At 41.2% G+C, this 18,248-nt stretch overlaps 1 protein-coding gene across 2 annotated transcripts in view; it reads left to right on the top strand.

Moving 5' to 3' along the window:
- Nucleotides 1–18,248, top strand: part of POLA1 (DNA polymerase alpha 1, catalytic subunit) — a 300,925-nt gene that overhangs the window by 51,339 nt on the left and 231,338 nt on the right. For both annotated transcript variants that reach the window (XM_037060690.1, XM_037060689.1), the window contains 2 exons: nucleotides 4,284–4,433; nucleotides 4,855–4,977. In XM_037060690.1, coding sequence (XP_036916585.1) covers nucleotides 4,284–4,433; nucleotides 4,855–4,977 — 273 coding nt within the window. The remainder of the gene's footprint in view (nucleotides 1–4,283; nucleotides 4,434–4,854; nucleotides 4,978–18,248) is intronic.

Here is an 18,248-nt window from a genome sequence, read left to right as displayed (position 1 = left end):
TTTGTGTAGGAAGTGTATGTTTAATTTGAAAGGAACCTGTCGATTGTTTTCCTCAGTAATTGTGCCATTTTACACTCCTACCAGCCCTGTGTGAGTTCTTCCCCATCATCTTCAACACTTGGCATTTTCAGTCTTTTAAATTGTCTCCATGAAAGCATTGCTTAATGATTCTACTCACTAAACAACCTTTTTATTTTTTATTTTATTTTTTTAAGATTTTATTTATTTATCTTTAGAGGGAAGGAGAAATGGAGAGAAATATCCATGTATGGTTGCCTCTCTTGCGTCCGCTGCCGGGAACTGGCCTGCAACCCAGGCATGTGCCCTGACTGGGAATTGAACCACGATTGTGTGGTTCGCAGGCCCATGCTCAATCCACTGAGCTACACCAGCCAGGGCTTCTAAACAATCTTTTTAAAAGGATCTTTTGGAATTCTTTCACGTGGATTTTAATCTAACCACTGATCCTTCAGTCAACACTTTTATGTAGAGCTTAATAGTTTATATATAAAGCTTATACAATTGACCTTCAGTAAGGAAATTGGTTAGATTTGATTCTGTAGCCATAAAAAATAAAAAATATAAATTAACACACCATCTTTTATTTATTTATTTATTCATTTATTTATTTATTAGGAGGGAAGGGAAGGAGAAATAGTCGGAGAGAAACATCAGTGTGTGGTTGCCTCTCACACGCCCCCAACTGGGGACCTGGCCCTCAACCCAGGCATGTGCCATGACTGGGAATCGAACTGGCGACCCTTTGGTTCACAGGCCCGTGCTCAATCCACTGAGCTATACTAGCCAGGGCAACATATTATCTTTGTATATGGTTTTTCTGTGCAGCTTTGTACACGTGGCAGAAGATGTCTGTTTGCTTCCTCGCTCCTGAATTTACTCGTCTTTTAGTTCCACCCACATGCTTGGGAGCTGGTTTTCAGTCCCAGTTCCATACTCTCAGCAGAGAGAATCTTGTAAGCTTGTCTAGCCGGCCCGGTCCTCTCAGCTATGACCACAGGAGTTGGTTCACAGAGTACAAACATGGCTACTAAGGATGGGCCTTTCTATGAGGCAAGAGGATCATTTTACAGAGCCAGTATTGGGTAGACATCTCCAGAAGGTAAGGACTGCATTTGATTAGTGATATACTCTGGCTCTGTCCTGCAACAGTGTCAGCATTGTGACTTATGATCTAGCACTCCCTCTCTCCACCTTCTGTTTTATTTGAGCTTTCCAGTTTGGATTCTGGTTATATGATCGAATCATTTCAGAGTTGGAAGGGACCTTAGAGGTCATCTATGAAATACTATACATGGAGCAGTTTTAGGTTCTGTCTCATTTTTCTGTGCAGTCATCTGGTCTTCAGAACAGCTAGTGCCACGCTGCTAGTGGTGGTAGAGCCGGCCATGGATTATAAATTTCCTGACTCCAAATCAGTGTATTTTTTATCTAACCTCCACAGTTGCTTGAAATAAATTGGAACGTATACCAAGATCGTTTTAAGAGGTTTTTTACCATCATTTGCTATATTGGAAAACAATAAGTTCCTGCTACTATTGTAAGGTTGTTCATTGGAAGGTATTGATCTTTATAAAATTAGATATTTTGTAAAAAGCCGAGTTATCAAGTGGCATTGACTTGACATACTTTAAGCCAGGAGGTTTATTTTTAATTCTGAATCCTTGAAATGGCAAATGTGTCTGGCTTTTCTTTGCAGTCTGTTAATAGAACTAATGGAGGCTTGAGAAAAATGGTCTAATGCTTTCCCTGCTGTAAATTTTAATACAAGGAGACAGCTGATTGCTTTTCTAAAATGTTGCTATTCTTCTACTGGTTACCAAGCAATTTATAGATAAAAGGTACTACATATATGCTAAGGAATATATACAGGGATGGGAAAAAGTAGATTTACAGTTGTTGGTGTAGAAAATAATACAATAGTTAATAAATACTATACAAGAATAATTTGTTTCATAAACTTGCAACTATAGACCTACTTTTGCACACCCCTTTATGTGTTAATATTTAGAAATGTCATGACCTGTTTAAATGTGTGTTCCCAATTTGTAAAAGAAATTTGCTCTGACGGACCCTGGGCGCGCAGCACGGTAACAGGTGGACGCTGGTTGTGCAGGCGTCGGCTGGCACACCATGGGCGTTGGGTGTCAGTGGGGTGGTAGCATGCAGACCCAGTGAGATACGCAAGGCAGCTGGCTGACCAGGTGTCACACATTCACATGCAGATAAACCAGGCGGAACTGCAGAGAGAGACAGACTGCGCAAGCCAGGGTCACTGCACGGGGAAATAAAGACTCAAAACACCAACTGAAAACACCTGTGGGGGTTGAGGCGGCAGCAGGAAAAACTGAGAGTCTCAAAGAGTTCATTGAGAGACCCAGAGTCCCAGGACGTACACAAAACCCATCCGCACAGGAATCAGGAGTCCAGTTTGCCTGGGGGAAGCAGGAAGGGACTGAGATCTGATAAAGCTGAGCAAGGGGCATTGTTCTCCCTCTGACGCCTCCCCCCGCACACAGCGTCTATCTCTGACGCCTCCCCCGCACACAGCGTCTATCTCTGACACCTCCCCCGTACACGGCGTCTATCTCTGACGCCTCCCCCCTACGCTGCGTCACACTGCGTCACACGCAGCAACGTGAGTCGGCCCGCCCTGGTGAACACGTAAGGCTCCGCCCCTCACTACGTAGCAGGCGCGACCAGACGGGGAAAAAAATAAATAAAAAAGGTCCGAGACTATGCTAAGTGAAATGAAGGAATGCACAGGGAACCAATAGTGATGGGAAGGAAACTGGGACTCAAATCAATGGAGTGGACCAGAAGGAAGAAGGAAACATCTGATCAGAAAAGAATGAAGAAATAATTCGAAAAACTGAGGAGAGGCTGAGGAACCTCCAGGACATCTTTAAACGTTCCAACATTTGAATTATAGGGGTACCAGAAGGGGAAGAGGAGGAGCAACAAGTGGAATACTTATTTGAATAAATAATAAAGGAGAACTTCCCCAGTCTGACAAAGGAAATAGACCTCCAGGAAGTCCAGGAGGCTCAGAGAGTCCCAAAGAAGTTGGACCCAAGGAGGAACACACCAAGACACATCATAATTACATTAGCCAAGATGAAAATGAGAGAATTCTAGAAGCAGCAAGATATAAGGGGACAGTCACCTACAAAGGAGTTCCCATCAGACTGTCAGCGGATTTCTCAAAAGAGACCTTACAGGCAAGAAGGGACTGGAAAGAAGTATTCCAAGTCATGAAATCCAAAGACCTACGTCCAATGATTGCTCTATCCAGCAAAGTTTTCATTTAGAATGGAAGGGCAGATAAAGTGCTTCTCAGTTAAGGTCAAGTTCAAGGAGTTCATCATCACCAAGCCCTTATTATATGAAAGGTTAAAGGGACTTATCTAAGAAAAAGAAGATAAAAAATAGGAACAGTGAAAGGATAGGCAACTCACAGTTATTAACAACCTCACCTAAAACAAAAGCAAACCAAGAGGACAGCTAGATCAGGAGTGGAACCATAGAAATGAAGAACACATGGAGGGTTAGCAATGGGAGTGGGAGGAGGAGAGGGGGAAGAGGTACAGAGAATAAGCATAGGTGGTAGGAAATAGATGAGGGCAAGAATAGTATGGGAAATGTAAAGGCTAAAGAACCTGTGAAACATGGACATGAACTAAAGGGGGGGAATGTGGGTGGGAGAGGGTGTGCAGGGTAGAGGGGAATGAAGGGAAATGGGACAAGTGTAATAACATAATAAAATAAAAAGAAATTTGCGATTTAGTATTTAGGCTTTTATTTTTTTTGTCTAAAACATTTATAGTAATTGCTATGATTTTCCATAGAAATTAAAGCATTTTGTTTGGTAATATACATGACTTAAAACAGTAGTTTAGTTGCTGGGTTTTTTTTTTTTTTTACCCTAGAGGTCTCTCTTTTAGTTTTTTAATTGCTTTTATTTTAAAAACAATTTTCCCAGACATGTTTCTCCCCAATCGTGTTGAAAAGAGAGGGCATGTGTAAAAATTCACCCCTTTACATGATATCAACATTTGTGATTATCTAGAGGGGTGGGAGACACTGGGCAGTATTGGCTTGGTCTGCAGCCTTCTCTGCTCTTTTCTTTACCACCCATGCCTTGTAGACCTTTACAAGAACTTAGTTTTTCAAGATGTGATCATGGGGTAAAGCTCCCACAAAATATTTTAGAGATTTATTTCATGAAAGTTTGATGTGTCTGAAATTTCTGTTGTGTTCATCAGGATGAAGAACAAGAACAGATCCCTGAGCTGCCAGATCCTGGCTTAGAAATGGGCATTTTGCCCAGAGAGATCCGGAAACTGGTAGAGCGGAGAAAACAAGTCAAACAACTAATGAAGCAGCACGATTTAAATCCAGACCTTGTTCTTCAGGTATAACTTCACTAAGAGACATCTGAGTGACAGACTCAGCTTTTAGAATTTGATTATCTGGCAATGATTTAAACATGCTGCTGTGGGCAAATGCGAGTGCCTGTTTTACATTTGTGGGGAGAAAACCATTCAAAAACAGGAGAGTGCCTCAAAATGGAAGGTGCCTCTATTTGCCAAGCTGTATTTGTGCAAGATTCTTCTGACTTCAGGAGCTTTGGGGACTGTGTTTACTCGTTTCTAGGAAGTCAGGGAAATCGTGGCTCTGGGAGGACAGGTTGGGTGTGTTAAAAGAGTTCTTTTTTCTCCCCCCAGGGATATTGAGGGTTTCTCTTTCTCACTGGTCATTTAGAAAGACATCTAATGTAATGCTTAAGCACTTGCAAATGCTGTTGTTTGTCTTTTGTCCTTGTGTGGCCTGCAGTATGACATTCGACAGAAGGCTTTGAAGCTCACGGCAAACAGTATGTACGGCTGCCTGGGATTTTCCTACAGCAGATTTTACGCCAAACCCCTGGCTGCTTTGGTGACATACAAAGGAAGGGAGGTAAATGGTGTAACATTCACATCTCTAAAAATGAAAGAGTCCTTAACTATATGTGATATAATGTGGGAGAGTCCAGCTTGTTGCTTTGTTATACATCTTCAAGAACCCCATTTTTAAGGACAAATTTGAGAGAGATGGGCTTTTAGATAATGATCCATTCATTCACCCATTAAGTAAGTGTGTGTGTATTTATTGTCTACTGTGTGCCAGATATTGTTGTAGGCACTGGGGGTAGAGTGTCATGCAAAACATAAAAGGTTCCTGTATACTGAGGCTCACATTCTACCAGGGCAGGGGGTGTAGAGGTACATGTGATGGGGACTTGAGGTTGGGGCAGGACAGTTTCAGAAAGCAGACTATAAATAAGTGAATAAATAAATGCAAAAAATAACTAAGGGAATATGATAGAAGCAAATGCTGTGCAGATAATAAAACAAGGTGGTAGGTTAGTTAAGATGGCTAGTTTAGATTGGCTGGGAAGGCTTCTTCAGGAGGTAACAAGAATGAGACCTAATCAACATCAGACAGCTGTTTCTTTTTACTGTTGTATTACGTCAGAGTGGAGGGGAGGCGGGGGGGGGGGAGGAATCAAGGAGGATGCCTCTATTTTTGTCTTACAGCTAGTGGACCCATTTCCTAAGCTGGAGAAATCTAGAAGAGAGAGATTAAGCGTTCTGTCTTGGCTCTGTTACCTTTGAGATTTGTAAAGATCTCTAGGCTATGCGTTGAGTTATTTACTTTAGAAGGATTGGCCAGATAATGATAGATTTGACACTGTAAGCTCCATCTGCTTTAGCGGCATCTGTTTTAGCAAATGGGTTTTTCCTAATTTGTAAAAGAATAGTTACATTAAGCATTATTAATTTCTTTTAGCTCTAATGAGCTATTGATCCCTGTCACTGGGTTTAAGACTATTAGTCTTAAGGTAGTTTAGTGGGCTATGGGCAGAATGCTTGTGTTGGGAGTCTGGACTCAGAATACTCTAGAGCAGGGTTTGGCAAAGTGCGACCTGTGGGCCAGCCTGCCACCTAATTTTTTAAATAACATTTTCTTGGATCACAGCCACACTCATTGGTTTATGTGTCGCCTATGGCTGCTTTTGTGTTTAATGAGTAGACTTGAGTAGTCAAGATGGAGACTTGCATGGCCCGCCAAGCCTAAAATCTTTACTTCCCGGCCCTTCTCAGAAAAATAAGCTTGCTGACCCTGCTTCAGAGCCTAGATCTGTGCTGTCCAACAGAACTTTTAAGATGATGGGAATGTTCTTCATCTTCTGCACTGTCCTATACAGTAGCTGTATCGGGCACAAGTGGCTAGTGAGCACATACCATCGGGCTAGTGCCACCTAGCTGAGGAACTGGAGTTTGAGTTTTACTTAATTATAATTATAATCAATTTCACTGTGAATTGCCACATGTGGCTAGTGTCTACTAGAGTGGGTGGCACAGGTCTAGCTGGCATGAAACCAACGGAATGTTCAGCGCTGCTCCTCAGTTGGCATCCCTCTCTCAAAGACTTGGCTTAGGGCCTGGGGAGGAAGGGCACAACATGTATTGGACACCAGCAACATGTGAGAAGTTTTCAGATGCATTATTTCATTCAAACCCACAAAGAATCCATTGATAGAGGTGATAATGTTTTCATTTTGCTGATGAGAAAGATCAGCTCAAAGAGGTGCGGTCTGATAAGTGACTGTTTTGAATTGGAAGGCATACCTTCCTGATTGTAAGGCTTTCGCTACATGAGGGTTGTCTGCCCCATCTCAAGATGTCTTTCAGGCCGTGTTTCTGCTTTGTATTTTATGTCATATTCCTGGAAGATCATCTTTTTTCATAACTGATCTCAAGACACAGGTCTTTTTTACGTGAGAAGATAATGTGTTTTAGGGCTAGTTAAAGTGAGGAAAGGATGTTTTCAGTTTCTTAAGCCAAGTTTATTTTAAAATTATTTAAATTTTCTTTCTGTATATGTATCCAGTGGCTTTGACAGAATACCATCTTATTTTTGTATTAGGAAATGCACTCACTATGCCCCAACTGGGTGATAATACATGGGTTGACTATTGAGATTGGATCAAGGTTACTCTTAAGTTTCTCACGAGAGGCAATAGTTGACAATTTACTCCCTTGGAGGGTGCCTCTTGCTGTTGGGAAATCCCTGTTGTTACATTTTCTGCATTGGCTCAGAAATCCACAAGCTTAAAAGGGCACTGTTGATAATGATAAGCCCCAAATTTGTCCAGTGATCTCCCCCACTCCCCTAATCCATTGTAGTTTGTGGGCAACATTTTCATTTAGCTGGATTTTAAACTCAGTTTTTATTTTTCTGTTGTATAAAAAATGTAACAATAACACATCTTTATAAATAAACTATAAAAAATCCTGCTTTCCCCACTTAAAAAAAAAACAAAGAATTTCAGACAAGTCTAGAAATAAGTAGATGTGATTTACATTCTTGGTTTCTATTTCCCCCTTTTCTTTTTCCCCTTTGCTCCTTGCCACAAATTATAAACACGACAACTGTGCAAAGTGGACCTTTAAAGTCATGTGAGGTTAATGAGAAATAATCGTGATGCAGTTGCTCCCTGGAAATCTTATTCTAGAAGATTCAAAGCCACTTACAGAGATGATTTCCTAAAATAGAAAAGGCTGTTAAAAGGCTGATAATTATTAACACTGGCAGAATGAATGTCCTGTGTGATGATAATCTGTCTTTGGGTTTACTAGTGTTTCCTATATATGCTCAGGCCTTTGTGATTCAAGCATCTTTTGATTATGAGAGAAGTAGGCAGAGCGATGTATAAAATGAGAGTCAGTTGGCTGAGATTTTGGAACACCTTCGTAACTTTATCAGACTGGTCTTTTTGTACTAAGAAGGAGGGACAAAATAATGTGTACCTTGAAGAGCCTGTAAGTTGTTTCCTTTTAAAGTCCTCTTAGGATAAATTAGATTAAGGTTCAAGTGGAAATTAAGGAAAGGAAACCTGGTAGCATGTAATCTGAAAAGATTATAAAATTTTGCATTTGAATATGGATTAATCCACAGTCTGCGGAGGCCTGGAAGTGCCGCTCCCTCTTTATTTTTAAGTCGAGCTTGTATGTGTTCAATTTTGTCAGAATCATGCAGCTTTGGCTCTGGTGACCTAATAATTTCTGTAATCAAATGTATTATGGCTGCTAGAGTGTTCAGAGTAATTACTAATTGTACTTTTAAAAACAGGCTTACGATAAAAATGCTCACAGTTGTGTCAAGTGGACATCAATATTGTCTTTTCCTAGGTGCGATCTTTCACACTTAAACTGTTCTGTGATTTTTGATTTAGTTAATGGTTGCTGAAATTGTATGAGGGACCTGACAGTTATTTTAAAAAAAAAAATGAGGTCCATGTTTCCAGAGAAGTAATGTACAAACGTAGTTTACAGACACTCAGAAGTGCATCTGTGTAAATGCCATCTGTATTTGTGTGTGTTCTCAGTGTATGTATAGAGAGGCACAAAAAAGATATTGGGCAAGTTGGTCGCACTAAATAGACATGTATTTTGAACCACAATTTAAAACACCCCAAAAACGGACACAGTTGTTGTTACGGGTGTGGTAATTGAAGTGATTGTTCACTAGATGGCGATAGATACCCTGCGATCATTAATCAATTAAGGGCTTTATTCCGTGAACAATAGTGTAGGCCATTTAATGTGTCCAAATTTTTGACTGTTATTAATTTTGAAACTGTTAATAAAGGCTAACACTGGACCAAAGGATTGGAATAGTCTAAATTATTTAGTGTTTAAAATAATAATGGTTTTTGAATCGTAAGTTTCATTGGTAAGAATAATCATTTAATGTATCAAAACAAGCCAATTCTTCTATCAAACAGCGAAATTCACACTTCTGGCCACGGGGCTACAAAAATGACTCTATTAGTCACAGTATCAGCGTAATCTAAAGAGAATTTGAATGATTTTGATACGTAATTTTGTCTCTTTGAGTTTGTTAGGGTTTTTTTTGAGGGAGTTTAAACTTACTCTATACTTACAAGCATCCTTATTGCATAATCCTTAGTGTAATGGTAATATTTGTCTTTATGGAATAATTAGTACTTATTGATGTTGCTATTGTTTTGTTTCTGCACTCCGTTATTTCTATGCCCTTGAGAAAACGACTTAATGGTCTGGATTTGTGATTGTGCCTGAACGCATGCCTCTAATGTTTGGGTGTGGAACCCATGCACTTTTATTTTCTCACCCAGGAGGCCGAAATGAGTCTTTTGCCAGCCTGCCTGCCAAGCAGTTGTGGACGGTCTAGTTTTCTGTTGTGTACAGCTGAAGTTTGTACGCTTAGAAAATGTATCCTAGTCATGGTATAAACACATTGCAGCTTGGGTAGGCCTTCCTGAGAGTCTCTTGGCCATGTGCTATCACCTATCAGGGGCTCTTGGTAATAGCCCTGGGGTGACAACAACAGGGCGTGGGGGGGGATGGCAGGTGGGGGACACACGACAACTTTAGCCTTTATTGGTGTTGGTGGCAAAAGAGACTGAGTGATGATGGAGAATCTTATAAGTCTTAAGTATATCTTTCATCTTTATCTGGAAGCAACCCAAATTTTCACTTTTCCAACCTTTTTTCTTAAAAAACCTATTTCTAAAAAGAAATTCTAAAAAAAATAAAATAAAAAGAAATTCTATGCAATAAAATATTATGGAGACAGCTAAAGTCCCCTTTCTCCCCACACTCGGTCATTTCTTTTTTTTTTTTTTTAAATATTTTATTTATTTATTAATCTTTAGAGGGGAAGGAGAGAGGGAGAGAAACATCAATGTATGGTTGCCTTTTGTGCATCCCCTGCTGGTAGTTAGCCTGCAAGGAACCTGTCTGCAACCCAGGCATGTGCCCTGACTGGGAATCGAACCGCGACTGTCTGGTTCGCAGGCCCGCGCTCAATCCACTGAGCTACACCAGCCAGGCTTCGGTCATTTCTTTCTCATCTACCTCAGAGATGACTGCTCTCTTGGGGTCAGTTTTGTTCTTATCATTTTTCACTTTTACGATATGTGTGTGCTTATACATGCAGTGCACTGAAAGTTTTTACCATTTGTGTGTCGTGCTATACATTTTGTTTGGAGCTAGCCAAACACAAAAAGTGGGGAAACCCTACTCTGTATAGCACATTTGAAGTATATCTGTGTGGATACATTTTTCGAATTGATTGATTCATGTTATCTATTATATAATATTTCAGGGAATAAATGCAGCTCAGTTTATTTGTGTTCTGCCGTTGTCCACATTTGTAGGTTTCCAAGTTTTCACTTGTTTTCCTTTTTAGCTGTTAGCAGCAGTGCTGCAATGACAGAGTGCCACGTGTGCAAGAGATTCTCTAGCGTGTTACTAGGCGTGGAGTTTGCACATTCACAAGAAGTATAACATTGATGAGAGTAGTCCTTTGATTTATCATGGGAAGCTACTTCTTTCAAATGGCTAAATTCATACGTATGGTCATGTGGCCTATAGTATTTATATAGTATATAGTATTTATGGCCATAATTACTTGGTGTTCCACGTTCCTGTTAGCCCTTGGTATTATCAGAATTTTTATTTTTTGCCACTCTCATGATTAGGAAATGGTATCTCATTGTGATCTTAATTTACATTCCCCTAAGTATCGGTTAAGTTGAGCATCTTTTCACGTGTTGTAGCTCTTCAGTTTTCTTGTGTGAGTTGCCTGTCTGCATATGCATGTCCTATTTCATTGGGTTGTATGTCTCAGTATTTCTTCTTAGATATTCAAAGTCTAATCCTTTCTTTGTCATTTGTGTTGCAAATATCTTGTGATCTGTGGCCTATCCTTTAACGTTTTTTTTGGTTTTTCATTGTGCAGAAGTTTTTTTATTGTAATGCCAAATACTTGATTTTTTCCCCCTGTACAGTTTCTTTTCCTTGATAAATCTTTCCCTCCTCCAGCGATATAGACATTCTCTTTTATTTTCTTCTAAAAGTTGCAGAGTATGGCCTTTCTCATTCTTTAACCCTTCTGGAAATTATTTTTAAGGGTGGTAGAAGTTATGGATATAATTGTGTTTGTCTCTTTTCTTCCTTGTGGAGTTGTTGAATCTGTTCCTCTCTTCCAGGGGTAGACAAGTTATAAGCCATGGGCTAATTTTTATTCACTGCCTTTTTTTTAAGGTGTCTCTCTTTTTTTTAAGATTTATTTATTTATTTATCTTTAGAGGGGAAGGGAAGGAGAGAAGAAGAGAAATATCAATGTATGGTTGCCTCTCATGCATCCCCTGCTGGGAACTGGCCTGCAACCCAGGCATGTGCCCTGACTGGGAATTGAACCGTGATCCTCTGGTTCACAGGCCTGTGCTCAGTCCACTGAGCTACACCAGGCAGGGCATCATCACTGCCTGTCTTTTTCAATCAAATTTTATTGAGACACAGCCATACTTGTTTGTTCATGCTGCATTTGTGCTGTTATAGTGGCAGAGTTGATGAGTAGCCACAGAGACTGGATGGCCTGCAAAGCCTAAAATACATACTTTCTGGCCCTTCACGGGAAGAGGTTGTCGACCTCTGGTCTAAGGGAAAGTCATATATAATAGAGAAATCACCCTCGTTTCTAACAGCTTTGGTCATAGTAGGTGAAAAGTAGAGAAAATTACACTAAAGAAAAGAAAACATCTTTTGGATATTTAGAAAACAGATTTTTGATGTGTCACTTGTTCTTAGCTTGTCGTATGAGCACTTCTCAAACCCAAGCCGGGTGGAAGGAAGGGTTGAATCCTTTGAAGTGGTATGCAGCGTTTTAGGTATCTGCGCATATGTACACTTTTGGGTGGGTGGAGAGTGTGTATAGCGTTTAAGAGTCTCAAAGGGGACCATGGAGCAACAATGGGAAAGAACTACTGGCTCTTTTATTTCATCTCTCCCCTCTACTTTGGTAGTTTGAGGGAAAACTTCAGCCTTAAAAATGGGTGCTTTTGTCACCTAAACCATGGCAGTGTGAAGAATTTTGTTGCCAGACCAGACCCATGGAAACTGTGTGGGTGGTAGGAGGGAAGAGTTCTAATTCTGTCTCTAGAATTTTAATAGCCACCATTAAAGCTACTTTTAACTTCAGCTGACCTACTAACATTTTGATTTTTTTTTTAAGTATGAGAAGATAATTTCTTTTAAGGATGAAATGTAGGTTTCATGTATTTTGGCAGAATATATTTGATATTAAAAAAACAATATCCTTTTTCAGTGATCCAAGATTACTTGTCACTTTTGAAGTCATTTGTTTTATAATATTCTGAGCCAGAGAAACCTTTATCCCTTTTTATTATTGTATTTCAGGGGTCTTTGTATCTGAATTCTTTGTAATTCTTCAAAACTTCTAACAGATACTATTTAGCTTCATTAATTCACATCTGATCAGAATGTGTGGTAATGCAGATGGAATGAGTACAAATTCTTCATAGTACAAATATTTTTCTGACTATTTCTTTTTTCTTCTTAATGACTTATAGTTGACATATAACATTCTGTCAGTTTCAGGTGTACAACATAATAGTTCACTATCTGTATACACTGTGAGATGATCACAGTAATTCTAGTTACCGTTCGTCACTACATAGTGTAAATTAATAGTCATTTTGGAGCTTAGGTTCTTGTCATGTACCTTTAAATTCTATAGATTGCTTATTTCCAGTCAAGTAAGTGGCATCTTAACTGCAGATCATATGTACTGATGAACTTTTACTAATTAGCATCTGCGTTTCCTTGTCCATTTGTCTCCTTTCTGAAAATTGATGAAAGTGATTGGTAAATGGAGAGATAAGAAGAGGATGCACTAACTTAGAAATACCCCATGGAAGTCTAGCCCAAATTATGATACCGTACGTTGATTGATTCGAGAGAACTGCGATAACAAAAATTTCTCATATATAGAAAAATGTATGCTTTATTAGCACAGTGTTGCATCTAGAGAGGTAAATAAGTGGGTGACACTTAGGCTTTCTTTGAATTACTCTACATACTTGAAAACATTGGTACGTTTATTTCAAAATAGCTAACACTTTAGGCCTTTAAAAATAAATTTAGAATGACCTTCTTATTCATTCGTAATAGTTGGAAACTAGCACCTCCAAGTTGCCTGTACACCTCCCTCTGTGAGCTCTTTTGGGTTTTGGACATTAAAAAGTTTAGGTTTAGGATGACGGAAGGGGATTGATGTTAGACGTGGATGTTAGAAGTCCTACTGGTGAAACAGGCTGGAATCTGTGAGTGTAAGAGAAGAATGCTTCAGCAAGGGCATATTTTTGTCCTTATTTATCCATTGCATTTACTGAACTTTAGAATGTTTGCCTTATCTTTGTCTTTCCCGAACTGCGGGGAGTAGAGGGGAGGGCCCACTCACCCTGATAACACAAATTTTTGTCAAGAAGGAACACCCCACACCCCTCCTCTACACGCGTCATACCTCTGGGTGTTGGCGGTGGGAACAGGTGGTCCTGGGGCTGTGGGCTGGTCTCCCCCCATCTTTGGGGGAGATAATCTTCTTAGCGCTAACCTTAAAACTCTCAGGATTTATTTCATTAAAGAAAGTGAAAGTTTCTTATTCTCAATCTAAATTAGAGCTTTTTTTTTTTTTTTTTTTAAAAAGCCCCAGACATTGGGTGTTTTACTATTAGATTTTAGGACGAGTCGGCACACACTAGTATGGACACTTAAAAATTTCTCTTTACTGTCCCGGCTGATGTGGCTCAGTGGATTGAGTGCTGGCCTGTGAACCAAAGGGTCGCTGGTTTGAGTCCCAGTCAGGGCACGTGCCTGGATTGCAGGCCAGGTCCCCGGTTGGGGGTGTATGTGTGAGAGGCAGCGACACATGGATGTTTCTCTCCCTCTCTCCTGCTCTTCCCATCTGTCTAAAAATAAATAAATAAAACCCTTTAAAATTTTCTCTTTATTAACAAAAAGAAAGACATTCCCACAGCCTCAAATTGTTTCTGTAGTCTCCAGTCTCCACCTGTGTTCACGTTGTCCGAGATCACGTGCCATACGTTTTGGTCTTCTACCTTCACACCTAGGCCTGTGCCACACAGGTGCCGGGTCACGCTGCCCTAGTAGTCTTCACAGTTAGAGGTGGGTGGGTGTGCAGGAGATGCATTTTTAACAGAGGATCTTGATATTTCAGCCTATTTTGAGTTTATAAGAATGACCTGGATGCTCAGAACAAGAAAAAGATACTTTGGTCATTTTTACTAGGCGCTCTTATTTGGGAAGACAGGGGTGGTATTTTTGTCTCAATATTTTGCCCATTGTAATTACTGAAACCTCTGCTAATGCCGCTAAGGATGAGGAGATAAGTCCTATCAGGCTGACCTTGTGTGTGTGCCGGGACAGATTGGGTTTCATTACTCTGACTCAAATAACATAAACTGAGTCCTGGAAATCTCTTCCTTTCTTCCCATCCCTCACCAGAACGGGGGACTTTCTGTTAACCCAACTCATTTTCTCTTTCTGCCTATGTGAACATCTTATATAAACCTAAGTTGGTGTGTTTCTTGTTCACGAGCCGCGTGTTATTTGACAGGTGTTCGAAAGCTCCTTGCTTTGGCAGTGAACCAAGATGACAGAGCAGTAATGATTTCGAAAGTGCCATTCCCTCCTTGTTAAGAGACCAAAAGAAAAGTGTGAATTTATTAACCACTATTCATCAGTGGCATGGAAATTGGCATAAGGTTGAATTGTCTGGCTCTACAGTCCGTCTGCATAGGTAATTTCCTGGATAACACGGTTGTTTAGGAAAGGGGAAATATCATAGAACTTGACTTTTTTCTACCACGTCCTTTCTTCCCCCTCCCTTCACAAATTGCAGGTATAGATGGATCGCTAGAAAACCCAAATATTGACCTTTTCTCTGTTTTTCCTTTCCTTGTCTGCCCAGGTGATAGATTTATGGGCGACATGGTCGCACCTGGCAACCTTGCAGATTTCCCATCCCCCACATGAATCAGCTGCCTCAGCGCTTGAATCTGATGGTGTATAAGGTGTCGCCGCATTGTCTCCTCACTGTAGCCACGCTGGGCACATTTATCACTAATTTGGAATAACCTGCTTTTGGCAGCCTGCACCATTTTAGTGGCTTCAACATACTTTTCACCACAGTCCAGTCAGGTCCTTTGAAGGCACATCCATCTCACATTTGAAAACAAAACGAGCTAGTGGGGTTTATTATGGCTCGGGACTGGTTAACCGAGGGAACTGGGCGAATTAGTGCCTTCTGCATGTATATCATCCTTTCAGCAGGCAGTGCGAGCCTGTGTCAGTTCGCCATGTCATAAATACTGTGTTAAATTACAGTGAGCTGAGTTTGGTAAGTCGTGGGAGTTTTGGGAGGCGGGGAGAATGGCTTTATGTATGTGTGTATGTGTTAAGAAGCTGTTTGATTTTAAGCCAGGGATTCCTGAGCCCTGTAGTCATCGTTTTCGACATCTTGTACCTACTTTGAAATTGAGTGCGGGCGTTGCATTGTTCAGCTGTCCTTGTTTCCTTTTATTATTATTAATTTTTGTGGTCGAGTTGGCTTGTTTCCCTTTTAAACTCGAGTCTCAGAATTTCAAACTTTTCTTTGAAAATCAATTCCCTCCCTGTTTTAAAACACCAAATGAAATAAATATAACTAAAGCCAGTCTTTACTTGCGCTTTCAAAACAACACCAGAGCATGAGTGATTTCTAGAAATGGTTTGTGGGCAGCGTTTGGAATTACTAGTTCTTTGCAGGTTTGAGCTTAGTTTTTTTCTATTGCCTATTTTTATTGGCTTTGTTGTTTTACAAATTTGATGAAAGATTGGTTGTTTTGAGGCTAGTGATGAAATTTTTTGTGCCTTGGCGCTGAGAGTTGAGTGGGGATGGGAGTGGAGCAAAGATATTAGGTTTCTGTCATAATTTGGAGTGTCAGACATTTGGCTATATTTATTTCAGGGGCTTTTCACCCCTGCTGACTTAACCACAGACTATATTTTCAGCACTGAGCAGGAGGGTGGTGTGCCTTCCGCAGGCGGAGAGGAATGGGGGTGAGGAGGGGGCACTTGGGGAAAGGAATAAGCTCACAGGCTATTAATAATGTGCATTGTTCTTAGGCCACATGTAACATTTCTGTGCTCTGGCCAGCGGGATAGGGTGTATGTGCTATTTAAATTGGACTTTGTGGCATGATGCGACAGACAGCTGATAATTGAATCCCAGGAAAAAATCTGGGCACTTCTTCTTTGATGGTGTCTTGATGGGGCAGGGGGAAAAAGAAGATTTTTCTCAGCCAATCTTCTGAAGATTGGCTGAGAGCAGGTGAATATATTTAATTCAATTACTGATCCTTGTCTCATAGCCAGAAATTCTTTGAGTAGTATTTGCTGAGTGTGTGCCACGAAGGGAAATAGAGACACATGACATTGCTTGTGCCCTGCAGGCTTGAGACAAAAGCGTTAGGTAATGGTTCCAGTAAAGCTAAGGCTAGAGTTTGGGGGGGCCAAACTCATGATTACTTACGAGTAAACAAGAGAAAGGATCTTTAGTGGGCTCACCAAACACACAGAAAAGGGTGCCTATGTGCGGGAGAAAGCCTGGACTGGAAACCAAGGGTGCCACACTTACCCATTTGCTAATTTGTTTTGTGTGGCTTTGAGCAAGCCCGTCAGTTTGAGCCTCTGTTTTCACTCGTCAGAGGGTGCTAGATGATGGAGATTACTACTGAGCTCCAGCTACGAGGCACCTTAACGTAGGAAAGCCCATATACTGCTGTTTCTCCTGACAACCCAGGGCGAGCATTCACGTGAGGTTCCAAGCTCCTAAGTATCAGGCATGGTGTTGGTGTGTTAGGGGAAACAGTGGTAAACTTAAGTATTCAAGGACCTTGTCCTAATGGAGTTTTCACTCCGGTAGGTGACAGCCATTAAGCAAATAGTCAGATGAATGAATTATGCCATTCCAAAAGGAAATAAGTACGGAGAAAAGGAACGGGAATTTCTGAGTGCTGATGGCAAAGACCCTGTGAAGAATCAAAGCACCTTGGCGGAAGTAGCAGAGGTTTCCTGAGCCAGTGACACTAGGGCTGAGATCTGAAAAGTGTGCATGAGAGTTAATTAGCCAAAGGGTTGCAGGACTAATAAGCGTTTCAGTGTGAGGGAGGACACGTGCAGAGGTCCTGTGGTGGGTAGAAGCGTTATGTGTTTGAGGAACTGATGGAAGCTGCTGTATGTGTAGAAAGCTGGAGTGGAGAAAGGAAGGGGAGAGTGACAGGAGGTGAGTCTGGAGAGTGGCTGGGACCCACACGCAGGCCTTGTAGGCAATACTGAGCAGGGGTGGACATCGGCAGGTTCTGTGCAGGGTGGAGGGGTTGGCTTCCATTTGCATTTTGAGAAGATCATTCTGGCTGAGTGAGTTGGAGGGGTCAGAATAGATAAGGAGAAAGAATTAGTAGGCTCTTATTAAAGTATTTGAGGCAAGTGATGGTGGTTACTTGGCTGGTGTCATGACAGGCAGAGGAGGGAGGATACAGACGTGAGAGAGATGTTAAGTGAAAAAAATCAAAACCTGGTGATGGGTTGGCTTAGAATAGGGAAACTACCAAGGACAACTGCCTGACTGTGCAGGTTGACGGATGGCGTGCCTTTCATTGATGTGAAGAGCACTGGAAAATGATCGGGTTTGGGGCCAGGAAAGGGGACCATCAGCAGTGTGATCTTGGACGTGTTAATTTTGTGGTGGAAGGATACAAATCTGGGAGTCATTAGTGTATTACGGTAAATAAGCCACGGGGCTTGGCTTGAGATTACCCTGGGAGAGAGGAGAGAGTGGGAAGAGAAGGGGCTGAAGGATCCCCAGCACGATGGTTTGCTTGGTGGGAGAGGATGGACTTCCATTCGTCTGTAGAAGAGCCAGGAGGAGAAACATAGGAACACCACGTGGTATGGTGGAAGAGTGTTTGAGGGCAGATGACTGTCAGGAAGAAGCAGTGATGAAAGTTTTGAAAATTTTCCATTGAATTTTGGGGCGTGAAGGTGATTGTTAATTTCAGCCAGTGCTCTTTGCGTGCAGTGATGGTGGTGAGGCAGAATTGCTATAGGTAGGCATTGTAATTCCCCGAGTTTATAGGTGAGGGATTTGAGACATGGAGAATAGCTTGTAAAACACCTTAGCTAAGGTCACCATCCTGGGTCCAGGCTAGGCCTGGGGTCCTCACTCTCCCTCTTCTCCCCGGTCTCCCTACCACCTCCGGCCCATGGCTTCCC

This window comes from Sturnira hondurensis, unplaced genomic scaffold (genome assembly GCF_014824575.4).
Source record: "Sturnira hondurensis isolate 20B ecotype Veracruz unplaced genomic scaffold, ASM1482457v3 Scaffold0012467, whole genome shotgun sequence".
Classification (NCBI taxonomy): Eukaryota; Metazoa; Chordata; class Mammalia; order Chiroptera; family Phyllostomidae; genus Sturnira; species Sturnira hondurensis.
The sequence above is the reverse complement of the archived record's forward strand: the minus strand, read 5'-3'. Positions and strand labels throughout refer to the sequence as shown.